This window comes from Phascolarctos cinereus, unplaced genomic scaffold (genome assembly GCF_003287225.1).
Source record: "Phascolarctos cinereus isolate Bilbo 61053 unplaced genomic scaffold, phaCin_HiC Scaffold_3;HRSCAF=262, whole genome shotgun sequence".
NCBI lineage: Eukaryota > Metazoa > Chordata > Mammalia > Diprotodontia > Phascolarctidae > Phascolarctos > Phascolarctos cinereus.
Genome location: NW_027555736.1, coordinates 31,232,382 through 31,247,836, shown reverse-complemented (window position 1 = coordinate 31,247,836; position 15,455 = coordinate 31,232,382). Strand labels below are relative to the sequence as shown.

The following is a 15,455-nucleotide window of genomic DNA, read 5'->3' as shown; positions in this document are numbered from 1 at the left end:
ACTGAGCAAGACGGGAAGAAATAAAGCCCACCCCCTCTCCCTCCTCCCAAACCCACCCCAGGTTTTGCATTTTTGTTCCCAGCAGACCAGGTGATTCCCAGCCTTCTAATTCAAGGTCAAATCCACATATGTTTACAGCCTCAAAACCTTTGAGGTTTAACTTCATTCACAGGGCTCCCCAATCTCTAGCTATCTCCTCTCTTTTGCCTTTGGGACGCATCAGAGAGTGAGAGCTAAAAGCATCCTTGTCACACAGAATGTCTGAACCAGATGAGGCCCACTTCCCTCATTTTACGGGGGGAGGGGCTATCAGGAATCTGTCCCATGCCCAAGGTGTCTTCCTCCCACCCTACAAATAAGACACAGCAAAGACTTGCCTTGAGAAAGGAGTCATGTTCTGACAGAGAGCTCCCCCAGCATCCCAGGAACATCAGTGATCCACCCCAGTAGCTGGAGTCCCCCATGGTCTGCCCCTCCCATAGCAGGTCCAGACTTCCCATCCCAGGGCTGTCGTTGGGTACAAGACTCCAGCGAAGCCCCTGGCCATGAAACACGCCCAGAAGAAAGGCTTGGGTTTGCATCCACTCACACACACACACTGGTTCCAGAGCTGCTTGGCCTCTAAGCCCTTGCCTGTCCTGCTAGGAATCTTCTAGACCTGCCTCTGTCCTCTCCTCCCCTCCAAAAAAAAAAAAAATCTTAGAAAAAAACCTTTAAAGAGAGCAAGTTTGGTCCCAAGGCAATGATGGAAGCCATTAGTGTATACCTACCATCCTCCCTTCCCTCCTCACAACACCTACATATAGGTTTCATTCTGTCTATACGCTAAGCCTAGCCAGAGTTGTCAGGATAAGATCCCTGCAATTAAAAAAAAAAAGCCTTCTCCCTTTCAGATTCAAGGGGATACCAAGTCCCATGGTTTAGCATCAGAGAGGGGAAGATAAAATAACCCTAGGAATCAGCCATCCCCTCTGGCCTATCCCCATTCCCAGGCTCAAGAAGCAGTGACCCTCCTGTCTGGGACCTGCCCAGTTAAAAATCATCTCCAGGAACTTTGTCTCACTTAGAGACAAGCATCCTGCGTCCAAGGTTTAGCACCGGCCAGTAACCTGACTCTATGGGCTGGATCTCCTCCTTGGAATTGCTGGAGATGGAAGGAAAAAGGGAAAATCCCCCAGGCTAGAAAGAAGGCTTGACAAGGCCTGAGCCAGGCCTGGAGTACTGGTTCCAGCCCCAGCTCCCAGCCCCCATTCCTGGAAGCCTCAGTCCAGTCTAGAAGAGGAACTAAGAGAGAACTTGGGGATCTCCTCTAACACGGTCTTCCAGCTGCAAGGATGAAAAAGGGGGTGGGGTTCTTAGAAGCTGAAAGCCTCCTAGATGAGAAGCCCCCCTGATGGCAAGGCCTCCTGACTGATACTAAGCAGGACTAGGAGACAGCAGCAGACTTCCTTGTTTCCTTGGGGCCCTTTTCCCAAAAGGTAAGGGGCCTCAGTGGAAGGGCCCAACTCTCACCCCCAGCTAGTCACACCTCCCTCCTTATTCATATATACACACACACACACACACACACACACACCTCTCCCTGGAGCTCCCCCCCCTTCCCCTCGCCAGGGTCATCGAAGGCTCAGCTGGGACACCATGTAGACAAGGCCCACCAGCAGTAGCCCACGAACTCCTAGCATCATGACCAAGAAAAGCAGAAGGATGGACATCACAGGCTCCACCACCTGGTCCCCCAGGTGCCACAGGGGAAAACCCAGGTTCACCAGCTGCTGGTTGATGTCAGAGAATGGGGAGCGATGGGCACCTTGCCTGGGCCCCAAGTGATGGATGTTTGGGGCAGGGCCCCCATGAGGTTGGCCTTCTCCTCTGGTGAAAAAGTTCTGCAGAGGAAGAGAAAAAATGGGTGAAGTAGACAGGACAATAGGTGTAGAATGAGATGACCTGAGAAGATTTGAATACTGGCTTGGCAACCAATTGTCTCATGTGACTTTGGGCAAGTCACTGAACCTCTGTGGGCCTCAGTTTCCTCATCTGTAAAATGGCTTCTGAGGTCTCTTCCAACACTAAGAGAACTCCAAGGAGTCTGGTGGAATCCTGAGCAGGTAGCCACCATGGAGAACAGGTGTTCTATGGAATCTGCCCGTAGGAGCTTTTTGAAGGGGCTGAGAGACCAGACCAGGAGGCACTTCCTATTACCAATATTTATCCAAAACAGCCAATTGGGCAAAGACAGCTGTTACATCGTGGCAGTGCTGACTCCTCCTCTTTCAGCCACACTAGGTCATTGCTCAGAATCCCAGGTAGAACACAAGTTCCTTGAAATAAATCATAAGATCATAGATTCAGAACCAACAAACCTCAGTGAAGAAGAATAATGATACCTACACGATAACCAGAGAAACATCTCAGACTAAAAGGTAATAGGAGGATAGAAATGGTCCTTGGACAAATCATTAGCAGAACTCCATCAAACCAAAAGAGGAATGAAGGCAGCCAGGTGGAACCCTGAAAGGAGCATTGACCTGAAAGTCAAGCAGACCTGAATTTGAATCCCGCCATCATACTTTCTAGCTGTATAACCCTGGGCAAGTCACTTAAACTCGGCCAGCTTCAGTTTCCTCATTTGCAAAAGGGGGTTAATAATAGCACCTACCTCCCAGGGTTGTTGTGAAGATGAAACGAGATCATATTTCTAAAGCACTCTGCAAATCTTGAAGTGCTATGTAAATGCTAGCTATTATTATTATAACAAAGATAATAGCTGATGCACTTCAAGCCCTTTACATGTATGATCTCATCTGAGCCTTGCAACAGGCCTGCAATGCAAGTATTATCTCCATTTTACAAATGGGCTAAGTGAGGCTCATAGAGATTAAGCGATTTGCCCAGCAGCTAATAAGCACCACCAGCAAAGATTAGAATCTGGGTCTGTCCGACTCCAAGTCCAGCACCTCCCACTGTGCTGTGCTGCCTAAACAGATGAGGAAACAGAAGCCCAGAAAGGGGAGCATGATGCCCAAGGTTACACAGTGAGCAGCCCAAATGGGGCTGAAATCCAAGCTTCTGGTATCCTGTGCTGTCTCTCGGGGGAACATATCTTTCCTTGTCTCCCTCAGAGAAACTAGCACAGGGCTGGGCACATGGGAGGTGCTTGTTGAAGGTCTCGGAACAGGAAAGGGACAGATTCAGGCTGAGAAAGGAGAGGTGCATCTGACCACATTCCAAAGCCAGGCAAAAACAAGTGCGCTTTGTTCCAATGCTGACTATCTGTCTGTCCTCTTTCACGCCTTCCCTCCTTTGAAAGGAGGACATGTGCATTATTTTACAGTTACTGCTAAAGCTTTCTGTTCCTCCCCTGGTTCTACCAACTCCCCTTCAGTTTGATTCTGCTTTAATTTTTAAAAAAAATTTCTCACTTAAATCTAATTCTAGACCTGCCTAGAGAACTCCTCTTGTGGAAATGCCTTCCACAGAGGCAGATTAGCAACTTCCCTATAACTTGGCATCTAAGAGAGTTGCATTAAAAAGTCAGATGACTTGTCCAGGGTCCTATGGCCAGTAGGTCCCAAATACAGATCTTCCATGGTGTCAAGGCCAGACCTGTATCCATGATGCCATGCCACCTCAAGGGAAAGGGCATCATGGGGAAGTTTGCTAAACATGGACAGAATCCCCAGCTACATTTGGGAGTCCAAGAAATTATAATTTATGAAGGCAGTTCTCCAGTCCGGGTGTCAGGTTGCTGCAGCTACCGAGGTTTGGTAGTAGAAAGAGCCCTGGGTTGGAATCTAAGTTCTCATAGTCTCTTCCTGGGTGATCCTGGGCATGACATTCTATTCCTATGAATCTATGTCCTTATCTGTAAAATGAGAAGGCTATTCACACCACCTCCCAACCAAGGTTGTTGTAGGAAAAGAGCATCATAAAATAATCATAACTAATGGCAGCTTGCCTTAATATAGTCTTGGAAGATCTACAAGGTGTTTAACATAAATTTGAACATGATAACATCCCTGTGACCAGTATACTCACTTCACAGAGAGGAAAAGTGATTTACATAGCTTTATGCTACATGTGTCTGAAGAAGGATTTGAATCCAGATCTTCCCCATTCCAAATTCATCTTTCTATCTATTATACGTAGATATAGCTATACAAAATTTAGAAAAGAGGAGTATCCAACTGTGACATGTGTATGGTGCAGATTGTGGAGTTTGTCAGGAAGATTTGACCAGGAGAAGCTCCGATGGGGCCCAGGAGTTCCCGTCTCCTACCTGCCGAGACGTAATGTTCCGAAAGGGGGTGCTGGCCCTGGCTCGAGGGTCATCATCTTGTACAATGTCCCCATTGGCCAAGATCCTCACCATCTTCAGAGGCACTGGTGGGTGGGACCTGCAACAGCAAAAACAGCCCTTGAAGGTTCGTAAGAATTCTCTCCTTACTGCAGCCCTCCGAAGTAAATGTGCTGTGCCTCTTGTCCCCATTTTACAGAGGGGGAAACTGCCACTCTGCAAATCAAAATGACTAGCCCAGAGTTAGACAGCTCCTAAGTATTGCAGTAGGCCTTCAAATCCCAGGCCCACAGAAGAGAGGAGATGAGGGAGAGAGAGATGGTTTTTGTTGTGACTGTTTTTACCTAATCCTAGAAGAAAGCAGGGGAGAAAGCAATCAGAATTAGCTAATAGAAAATGCCCGGTTGAGAAACAGGTACATCAGGAATGGGATACAATGGCCTCTGTCCCCATTCTAGGCACTGAGCAGAATGCCCTCAATCTAGCCAGGAGCCAGAACACCTGGGTCGACTCCGAGCTCCACTCTGTTGTGTCGGTTTCACTGTCTGAGAAGTGGGAAAGGAGCAAGGAGGATCTGCTGGACAGACAGCAACACATTAATTTAATGGTCTATTGCTGTGCCAGAAGGAATGACAGATGTGAAATTTTTAGAAGAGAATGAAGAAAGCAGAGCCTGAAGTACAATACATATCATAACCATACAACACATACAATAACTGAGTGAAGTCAGCACAGAAAAGTCACAAAACCATTTCGATGGTCAGGTCTGTTTCAATGCCCCACTTACAGAACTGAAGGACTGGCCTTCATTTCTGTTAACATGGATGAACTGCCTTTAGGGAAGATGGTTTGTAAGGGGGGAGGGGCAGCGTAGGCCAAGAAGCCTGGCCAGTGGTCAGAAATAGAGAGGGAGCAAAACACTCAGCCTTCATCTTTTTTTCATGTGTTTTTGCTGTATCATCCCAGTTTCAAATGCGAGCTCTGCTACTGTGTGACTTCAGACAAGTCCCTGGACATTACAGAATGAGGGGCTTCATTTTCTAAGTCCCTGTTAAGGTCTCCAGTTCAACCCAGGGGGCTTCTTAATCTCACCCAGCTGAAATTGATAAGCAAAGGGGGAGGGGGGATTGTAGAAATTACACAGAGGACCCCTGTATAATTGCTGTCACTAGACAACCCTCTGTAAAGGGGAGGTGGTGGTAGTGGGTGTGTGTGTGTGTGTGTGTGTGTGTGTGTGTGTGTGTGTGTGTTTGGGGGTGGGGAAGAGAAAGGAGAAAAGAAAGAGCCAGCAGCATGCAATCTCTAAGACATTCTGGAAATGGAGACCCTAGCTGCTCCCAGGGCCAATGTCCCAGGATATAGCTAGTAGGGTCATAGGATTAAGACCCTGAAAGGACCTCAAAGCTCCTGATCTCACAGATGAGGAAATTGAGCTCGCAGAAGGTAAAGGGCCTGGCCCAAGGTCAGCCAGGTAGCACACCACAGGGAAGCCAGGTCCTCTGCCTCACTATCCAGGACCCCAGGGCCCCTGACTCTTGATCCAAGACTCTGTCCATGACCCCAGCACGTAGTCAGTCCCTAGACTGTCATCCTCCTCCCCGAAGCATCCCGGGAGTCGGAAGCAGGCAGCCTAGCAGAGCTGATTGAGAGGCCGAGGCCGCACAGTCCAGAAGAGGGGACGGAGGACAGAAGGCAGTCTCTGCTTCCCAGGCCCCTCCCAACTTGCTCCAGGAGCGCTGGGTCTGCAGAATAGGGGGAAGCCTCAACCCAGGCACCCCTCCCTCCCTACCTGTGGGGATGCAGCTCCCGAGCCAGTCGCTGTCCACCGCGGGCCGGCCTGGCTCCCTGAAGCTGAGGGGCGGGGCGGCTGCTAGCACTCCGGCCCCACCTCCCACTTCCTCCAGCCTGGTATGACAGGAAGCAACAGAGAGAAGACGAAGGAGCTCAGCATTCCCCTCTTAAGGCCCCTGGGAGACATTGCAGCTGCCCGGGCTCTGTACTGAGAAGGTGAGCCTGGTGCCGGAAGGAGGGGTGCAGCGCCCCCAACTCCTGCCCAAAATTGGCCTCACCTGACCAATCCACCCAGATCCCAAGGGTGCATCTCCCTTTCTCCAGGCTGCCCTCCCAAACTTCTCGAGCAGGGACAGCTGATGAAGAAAAAGAATTAAAAAAACCTGGGTTTAATTTCCTCTGGTCTGCTCCTTACTAGCTGTGTGATCTTGGGCAAGTGATTTCCCCTCTCTAGGTTTTCTATTCCTCTGTAAAATGAGGGGCTTGGATTAACTGACTGCTAAAGTCCTTTCCATCTCTGAACCCTACAAACCCCTACATAAGTGTCCCTCTCACTTCAGATCTCCAACCACCAGACCATCCCTTTCCCCCTCTGCAATCTGATTCAAGGGTTCTTAACATGAGACAAGAGAATTTGCTTTTTAAATATATTGATAACTGTATTTCAAAATAATCAGTTTCTCTTATAATGCTTTGTATTTCATTTTATGCATTTAAAAACATTCTGAGAAAGGGTACAAAGACTTTACCAGACTGACAAAGAAAAGAAAAGGTTAAGAACCCCGGATCTAATTAATCCAGCATCTATCTTACTCTCAGCTGTCTGAGGACTAATCAGGCCATCCATCAATCAATCACCAAATATTCTGTGAGCAGCTGGGTGCTAAGCACTGCAATAGCCTGAAGGTTTTCTATTCAATTCCATTCAAAAGACATCAGTTAAGTGTGCAGAACCTAGACTAAGAAACGGGAGAGATCAAAGTTTAGATAAGACAAAGTTCTTGTCTTTGAGGACATTGAGGGGGGAAAGGGGCTAAAAGGAAAAAAAATACATATAATATAAAATATTCTGACAGAGAAGGAAAATATGTATTGTAGCAGATTTTGCTATGTGAGTTCCAAAGATGAAAAGGTCATCACTGGCTGTGAGGATCAGGAAGGACTTCCTGGAGGAGGTAGCATTTGAGTTGGATTTTAAAGTCATGGGTCTGATACTTGAGAAATGGTTGAATAAATGTTTTGTGGGTTGTTTTTTTTTAATAAACAGAATGGAATGGAATCAGAAGAATGCAAAGAATGTGGGAAGAACTATATAAAATGATGCAAAGCTAAGAAAGCAGACAGAAAACTATATAAAACAATTTTATCACTTGTTAGAGTTAATTTCACTGTTGTTGGGTGGTTTGTTTATTTGTTGTTGTTTTTTTTACAATAAACAGTAAACCCTTTGTTTGGAAGGGTGGAGGTCTATGACTGTGGAGTATTAGACACACTGTCAGACTGATGTCAATACGTTGGTGGATTTTAACATTTTTTTTTCAATTTTAAATCTTAATTAGAAGGGATATCTTGCTAAGTAAGGTAAGGAAAGGAAGGAAATGGATATATTTGAAAATGACATTCATATTTCTATGCAGCCTTTTATATTTTAAAAATATAAACTTAGTAGCTCTCAACAAAAAACAAACATAGGCAAAATTTTAAAAAGCACCCATCAAATGTACCAAATGGAAGTATAAAATTCTGCTATTTTCTGAGTGTGGTCTCTACATTCTGGAATCTCTAATTTCATTTAAGACTCATCTTGATCACTTCCTATGCAGTGCCTTTCATGATCTTTCCTTGGTAGCACCCCTCCCCTTCCACTTCACATTTCTTCTATATAAATGTTGTATTTGTCTACATATAATCAATAGAATATAAGTTACATGAGGGCAGGAGCTATCTCAGTTGTAGCTTTTGTATCCCCAGCCCCTGGCACATAGTAAACATTTGCTTGGTAATTGAATAAATGAAGCTGAGAAAAGGACCAGGAGGAGAGTGTGGTATATCTGAAGCCTTGAGAAGAGTAGGTCAGTCAGTAAGAACGAAAGACATTTGTTAATAATGACCAACTGAGTTCCGGGCACTGCGCTGAGTGCTGGGGATACAGAAAGGGGCAAAAGACAGACCCTGCTCTCAAGAAACTCTCAATCTAATGGGGTGCTTGTTAGCAAACAAATCTGTACAAACAAAGAATACATAAAAGAGGGGGATAGTCAATGGTGTGAAACATTTTGGAGAGACTGAGGCTGAAAAGTAAGGGTGAACCACTGATTTTAGCAATTAGGAAGTCTTCGGAGAGGGCATTTTGACAAAGGAGGGTGTTAACAGATCTTTGTTCCTGTTTTGTTCTTGTGTGCCCTTCCTTCTCAAAGAGGACCAAGGATATCAGGAAGGTGATGTCTTGACTTGCAAGTGAATCGGATTTGAGTGAGGCAGGGCTGCGAAAAACTGTTCGCCTCACTCTCTCCTCCCAAGTCACTGGGGTCCAGTGGCAAGACATATAGGAGAAGTTAACTGGTGATGGCCTCGGATGCAGTGGGAGATCTTGGCCTTTTCAAGCTAAGGTCTTTGCCAGGTCTCAGCTTGTTTACCCATGCAGTAATCCCAATTTACAAGGGGTTGAGGAGAGAGAGTAGAGAGTGAGGAAGTAGAGGCATCCATCCGCCTATGCCTTGCTTAACTTAATTAGAAAAATAGCTCCTGCCTCCCGGGAGCTCACAGTCTAGTTGGAGAGACAAGTCAAACACAGATGAAAAGATAAGAGGTCTCGTATGCAAGGTGCCAACAAAGGACCCTGGAATTCAGAAGAGAGGCCTCCTCGGGACCATCTTGTCCAACTCTCACTTTACAGAGAAGGAAACTGAGGCCTACAGAGGGAGAGTAACTTGCCCAAGGTCATAAAAGTAGCAAATGACAAAACTAGGATTTAAAACCAGGTCTTTTGACCAAATAATAGCAACAGTAACTCACAGTTTAAAGTTTACAAAGCACATTCCTGACAATGATACTGTGAGATAGGTAGCTATTGCCGGTATATTCTCCCCATTTTACAGATGAGGATGTTGAGGTTCAAAAATATTTGGTGACTTGCCTAAGGTCACACAAAGTGTCAGAGGCAGAATTTACATGCAGATCTTTGGACTACAAATCCAGGGGATTTCCATTACAAAAAGATAGAAAGCAATAAAGAAATCTGATCTTCTTGTCTCACCAATCAGTTGCTTTAGCAAAAACACTGAACCCCCAAAAAGCAGTTTTCATCTTTTCTTATATAAGAGTTTTATTTTCCTAATTTTTTTGGTTTTCACATCCTATTCATTTTCAAATAACTCTCCCCACCCCCTACTCACTAATCAGTACCCATCCCTCAGAGTTGAGTTTATTTTTTAATTATATTTTATTTTCCCCCAGTTACTTGTAAAGACAATTTTTAACATTTATTTTTTTTAAATTTTGAGTTCCAAATTTTCTTTCTCCCTCCCTCACCCCCTCCCTCCCTGAGACAGCAAGCAATTTGATATGGGTTGTATATGTTCAACCATGTAAAATGTATTACGATTTTAGTCATGTTGTAAAAGAAGACACAGACCCAAAGGGGGGGAAAAGATGAAAAAAAATACAGGAAGTGAAAAATAGTATCCTTTGATCTGCATTCAGACTCCCTCAACAACTAAGTTTTTATTGTTGTTGGGGTTTTTTGTTTGTTTGTTTGTGTGTTTTTGTTAGGCAATGGGGTTAAGTGACCTGCCCAGGGTCACACAGCTAGTAAGTGTTATGTGTCTGAGGCTGAATTTGAACCCAGGTCCTCCTGACTCCAAGGCCGGTGCTCTATCCACAACAACTAAGTTTTTCAAAGAAATCAGTTCTGTAAAATTACACAACACATCAACCACAATCTGACAGTATGTGGAACATTCCATGACCACCTTTCAGACACCTGTGCTAAAAGGGCAGCTTGAGAGAAGACTGTCATTGTGACTACCCATGGTTCTGCTTCATATTTTGGCTTCTTCACATTTACAGTGTTCTAATCCTTGTGTATATCGTTTTCTTCGGCTTACTTTACTCATCATCCATTCATATACTACTTCCTGAATTCAGCATATTCATCGTTTCTTATGGCACAGTAATATTCCATCACATTCATGGATCACAATTGGTTTTGCCATTCCCCAATCACTGGGCATCTACTTTATTTCTAGTTACTGCCACAAAAAAGTGCTGCTATACATATCTGAGTATATATTGGATTACTCTTTCTATCTTTGACCTCCTTGAGGTACAAGCCTAGAAATGGTAACTCTGGGTCATAATGAGGGGTAAGCTGGTTTAATAATAGCTAAGGCAATGTATGCACTACACACATTTTCTCCATCAGATTCTTAAGACAAAGCAAAAAATTAAACCACTGTTTGTAACAGTTACCAGTTTCTGAGGTGTAAAGGCTCATGCTGAAATTTAACTATTGGGTCCTCAAAAGTAGCTTCACACTAGCTTCAGTGGATGGAGTAAGAATATTTTGGTCAATTTTTTACCATAGTTGCCAATTGCTTTTCAGAATGGTTTGGGTCTATTCACTGCTTTACTGGAAGTGTATTGGTGTGCCTACCTTTCTATGTTCCCTCCAGTATCGACTATTTCCGTATTTTGACATCTTTGTCCATTTTCAGGGCATGAAGTGAACCCTCACAATTGTTTCCATCTGCATTGCTGTTATTACTATTGATTCGGAGCAATCTTTCATACAGTAGTGAGTAGTTTGCAATCCTTCTTACAGTGGTGTGTGGTGTAGGAAGATGGTCTACACTAATTTCTGCCAATCTATTTTCCAGTCTTTCCCAAAGTTCTTAGACAAGGAGTTGTTTTCCAAGTCACTTATGTTCTTTGGTTTATTGAATGCTCAGTCATTGAGTTAAATTGTTTCTGACTCTTCCTTATCTACTCTGTTCCACTATTTTTAACCTGCACCAAATGGTTTTAATAGTTATTACTTCACAACATAACTTGAGAGATGGAAATGCTGTTCCCCCTTCATTCCTACTTCTTTTTTTCATTATTCTCCTGGGTATCCTTTCAATCAGAGTTTGATCAAAGGAAGACTCTTCTAAAGCTCCTAAAGAAGTGAAGAGGAGAACGCTTTCAGCTTTAGACCTTTTCTTGGCAAAGATCTTTCCTCCCCTAGAGTCATTTCCATAGAGATGGGAAGGACTGCAAGTACCTACTCATGGCTGGGCAGGTATTACTCGGAATTCCCCAAGTTTCTGTGGCTTTTCTTTTTTATCATAGAAATGATAGCCACATATGGAAAGTGGAGAAGCAGAGATGCATGACCATTGACAGAGTACCTCATAGGACATCGTTCTGGACCATTCAAACATGAAGCTGAGTAATAACTGGTAGTTATCATTTGTACATACATATGAGTGAGTGAGAAGATTGTAGAGATTGAGACTGAAGTAGAGAACATATCCAGATGCAGGTGAATCATAGATAGACCGAGATCAGAGCAAGGAACTTGAGAGTAGGTCAGGGAGATGTGGAGTAGGCGAGAAGCCCAAACAAACCCAGGCAACACCTTCCTTCCCCCTCATTCCCTGGAGGGAGAGGGTCGATTTCTGCCTAAGTAGGATGAAGACGAGGGGAGAAAGTTATTTGTCCTCTTTCTGGAGCACCTAAAGCAGCTGGAATTTGGAAGCTTTATTCTTTTAATTCCGTATTCTCGTATTCTCACCTCGTTGCCATTTGAAGTTATTATTTTAAAAACTCAAAGACCATCTAACCATCTAGAATTTTTCTGGCTGTAATTGGATGGAATGGGACCAAGAAAAGGAAGTCAAACCCAATGGGAGAGGAAATTTTTTCCCCCAACATAAGTGAGATGAGACCAAAAGCATTTACTGTTAGCAATAATTTTCCAGAGTGCACATATGTTCAGATCACACCCAAGACATTTTCCTTGAACACATAAAGATAGAGAGAGTATTGAGGAAATGATCCCCAAAAGCTGGAAGCTTGGGGAGTTGGTGGCTTTTTTTCCTGAAGTAGCTTGGCAGTGAAGCAGCTGAGGCTGCTAGGCTTGCCTGTGATTCAGGCTTCCTAGCACACATACCCCCATGGGGACCCCATCCCACTGGGGTTTACATAGCTAATGGGTAAAGTACATCAAGGCAAGGTCTGGGTATTAGACTTCCCTTACATCCCCTTCAGAGCATAACACAGGATGTAATTCAAAACTTGCTACTTCGTTAGATCATTGCTCCTCCGAGGTGTCCAGCCAACCTCAGGAAGCCAAGTGATACTGGGGTGATCAGGAAGGGGCTTCTTTAATGTAACAAAGACTAGGGAATCAGAGGGGGTGCCCATAAATTGAGGAATGGGTGAATAAGTTATGGTATAGAAATGTGATGGAATACTATTCGTGCTGAACACTTAGCGTAATGACCAACCACAGCTCCAGAAGATTAATAATGAAACATACTTCCCACCTCACAGTAGCAAGGCAAAGGCCTCAAAATATCGAATGAGACAAGTTTTATTTTTTGTTTGTTTTTTTTTTATGACGTGGTCAATGTGGAAATTGGTTTTGATTGACTATATATATTTGTAATAAGTCTTCATCTTATGTTCTCAATGGGGGGGAGAGTAAGAAGAAGGCAGATGTCAGCTGATTAAAACAAATTAAATATTTTTAAACATATTTTTTTCTGAAAAGTACCTTTTACACAAAAGGCAAATACAAGCAGCCCTTAGAGTTCAGAAGCCCTGGGTTCCAGTTCTGTCTCTGACACATACTAGCTCTGTGAAAGTCATTCAATTCTCTCAGTGGTTAGAGTCTCTAAGGCCATAAGTAATAAAACGGTTAGGGAACAGGGAGTTGCTTACACCAACGAAACTGCAGCTTAAAAACAAAACGAACTTGTGCCAGGCCCTAAGGATACAAAGATAAGAAAGGGTGGACTGGTGGGTGTCAGGAGCATGCATAGGCAAAAAAGAGGGCCCCTCTGGGAATCATTCACACATCTCCCTTCTGGGAAGGAAACATCAGGAGCTGCATTGAAAGAAGAACAGAGACAGGAAGGGGGGAGGGGTGCTGACCAAGTATTCAATACATTGCTTTAATGAAGCCTCGAGCCACAATTGGTCTTTTCAAGGTGGAACATATGTTCAGGGCTTGGTGAGAGGCAGCAAAAGAGCTTTGCTTGGGAGACCTCGGGGTGATGGGTCTCAGAGCCTTATCTGAGGAAGAAAGAGGCTTTCCCAAGGCACTAAGTCAGCCCAGAGCCTCTTCCAGCATCACTTTAAGCTACAAAGAGGAAAAATGAATCATGATCACTGGGACCTCCACACCTCAGTCACGGGGAAAGACGGTGGAGGACAGTGGCAAAGCGATATTTGGCTTTATCTTTGTTTCTGCTTCTCTGGACAGCCCTGGGTAGACCTCCCTCTCTGGGCTTTAGCAGTCAAAGAATACAAGTCATTGTTTATGTCTGAAGTGATCATAGGATCATGGATTTAGAGCTGGCAGGGAATTCAGAGATAATCTAGTCCAATCTTTTCATTTTGCAAGTGAAGAAACTGAGGCACAGAGAGGTTAAATAACTTGTCACCATTCTTCCAGTCTCCCAGATTAGTAACCCCCATGTTTCCCTCAACTCCTCATGCTCCCTCACTCCACATATCCAATCAGTTGCTAAATCTTGCCATTTCTACCTTTGGAACATCTCTGGAAGCAGAGGCCTTCTCTCCTCTCTTACCTTCAGCCTTAGTGTTGGCCCTCATCACTTCTCACTTAGGTTGTTGCCATCTCTCCCTTCTCTACACTGCTTCCAAAGCAATTTTCTTTCAGCATAGAGATGACCATGTGACTTTCCTTCTCAATAATAAAATCCAGTGACTCCCTACTGCCTCTAGGATAAAAAAAATGAACTCTCTTTAGCTCTCAAAGAACTTCACAGTCTGGTCCCGATCTACCTTTCCAGCCTCATTGTACATACTTAGCAACCCAACCACACTGGCCTCCTCTCTTTCCTGTCAAACAATTTGCCTTCTCCCATCTTTGTGTCTTCGTACTGGCTGTGCATCATGCCTGCCCTGCCCTCCCTTCTTACTCCCACCACGTAAAATCTCTCCTCCTTCAAGTCAAAGCTCAGGCACCACCTTCTACCTTCTTGACCCCCTCCCCAACTGCTAAAGTCCTCCCAGCCCAACTACCTTGTACTCAATGACTTAATGACTAATAAATTCCATTTATTCTCTTTATAATTACCCTGCTTACATTTATGGAAGTGCTTGTTATCTCCCTCAGAATGTAAGCTGCTTGTCTCATTCTTTTTATTTACATACCTGGAACTTAAGCCATTGATGAGAGACAGAGAAAGACAGAGAGGGAGAGAGGCAGAGACAAAGAGACAGAGACAGAGAGGGGAAGAGGGGAGACGGGAGGGGAGAGAGAGAGAGAGAGAGAGAGAGAGAGAGAGAGAGAGAGAGAGAGAGAGAGAGAGAGAGAGGGAGGGAGGGAGGGAGGGAGGGGGGGAGAGGGAGGGAGAAGATTCTTAACAAGCGCTTGCTCTTGATTGGTTGGTCAGGGCCGCTCTCTAAGCATCCGGAGCCAGATCTGCCTCGTTCCACGTCCATCATTCTATCCACTGTTGTCTCTTCCTTTCGCAGACAAAAGATTAGGGCTCAAAATGGGAAGTTGTTTTGTCCCAAGGTACCCAGCTAAGAAGTAGCAGGATTCAAGCCCAGGTCCTCTGACCACAAACCCACTGTATTTCTTGCTATATTGCATTGCCTTCCTTGAATGAACCCTGGTGGGTGAGGGAGCAGTGCTTCAACCAACAAGCGATCCTTGACTTTGCCATGGGCATCGCCCTGTGATGGATACAAGGTTGTATGACCTTGGATAGTTCTACTTAACAAACTAAGCTGCCACTATGTGTCAGCCTCTATATTAGGTCCTTGAGATACAATGACAAAAGAAGAAATATCAAGAGCCAGCTAGGTGGCGCAGTGGATAGAGCACTAGCCCTGGATTCAGGAAGACCCGAGTTCAAATCCGGCTCAGACACATAACACGTACTAGCTGTGTGTCCCTCTGGGTAAGCCACTTAACCCCATTGCCTACCCCCCAAAAAAAAAGTAGAGAAGAAGAAGAAGAAACATCACGTACCTTCTAGGGATCTCGTGGTCTAGTATTTTCTCTTCTCGTAATTCCTTTGTATACCTTAGTATATATCTTGTATTTACATACCTTTGTATATACCCTATTCTCTAAAGTCCTTTGAGGACAGGGGTTGTTTCATTTTTGTTTTTGTGTCTCCAGGAC

The 15,455-nt window shown here is 44.6% G+C and overlaps 1 protein-coding gene and 1 pseudogene across 1 annotated transcript; one reads left to right on the top strand and one right to left on the bottom strand.

The window, feature by feature from the left end:
- Window positions 1–373: 373 nt before the first annotated feature.
- Window positions 374–6,190, bottom strand: FAM241B (family with sequence similarity 241 member B). Its single transcript, XM_020975198.2, has 3 exons — window positions 6,084–6,190; window positions 4,277–4,394; window positions 374–1,883 (listed from the first exon to the last, which is right to left on the bottom strand). Exons 2-3 carry the CDS (start codon window positions 4,367–4,369, stop codon window positions 1,614–1,616), a joined length of 363 nt encoding a protein of 120 aa, XP_020830857.1. The 5' UTR covers window positions 4,370–4,394; window positions 6,084–6,190; the 3' UTR covers window positions 374–1,613.
- The window catches only part of LOC110200082 (cyclin-dependent kinase 1-like), a 46,371-nt pseudogene continuing 37,007 nt past the window's right edge, over window positions 6,092–15,455 (top strand).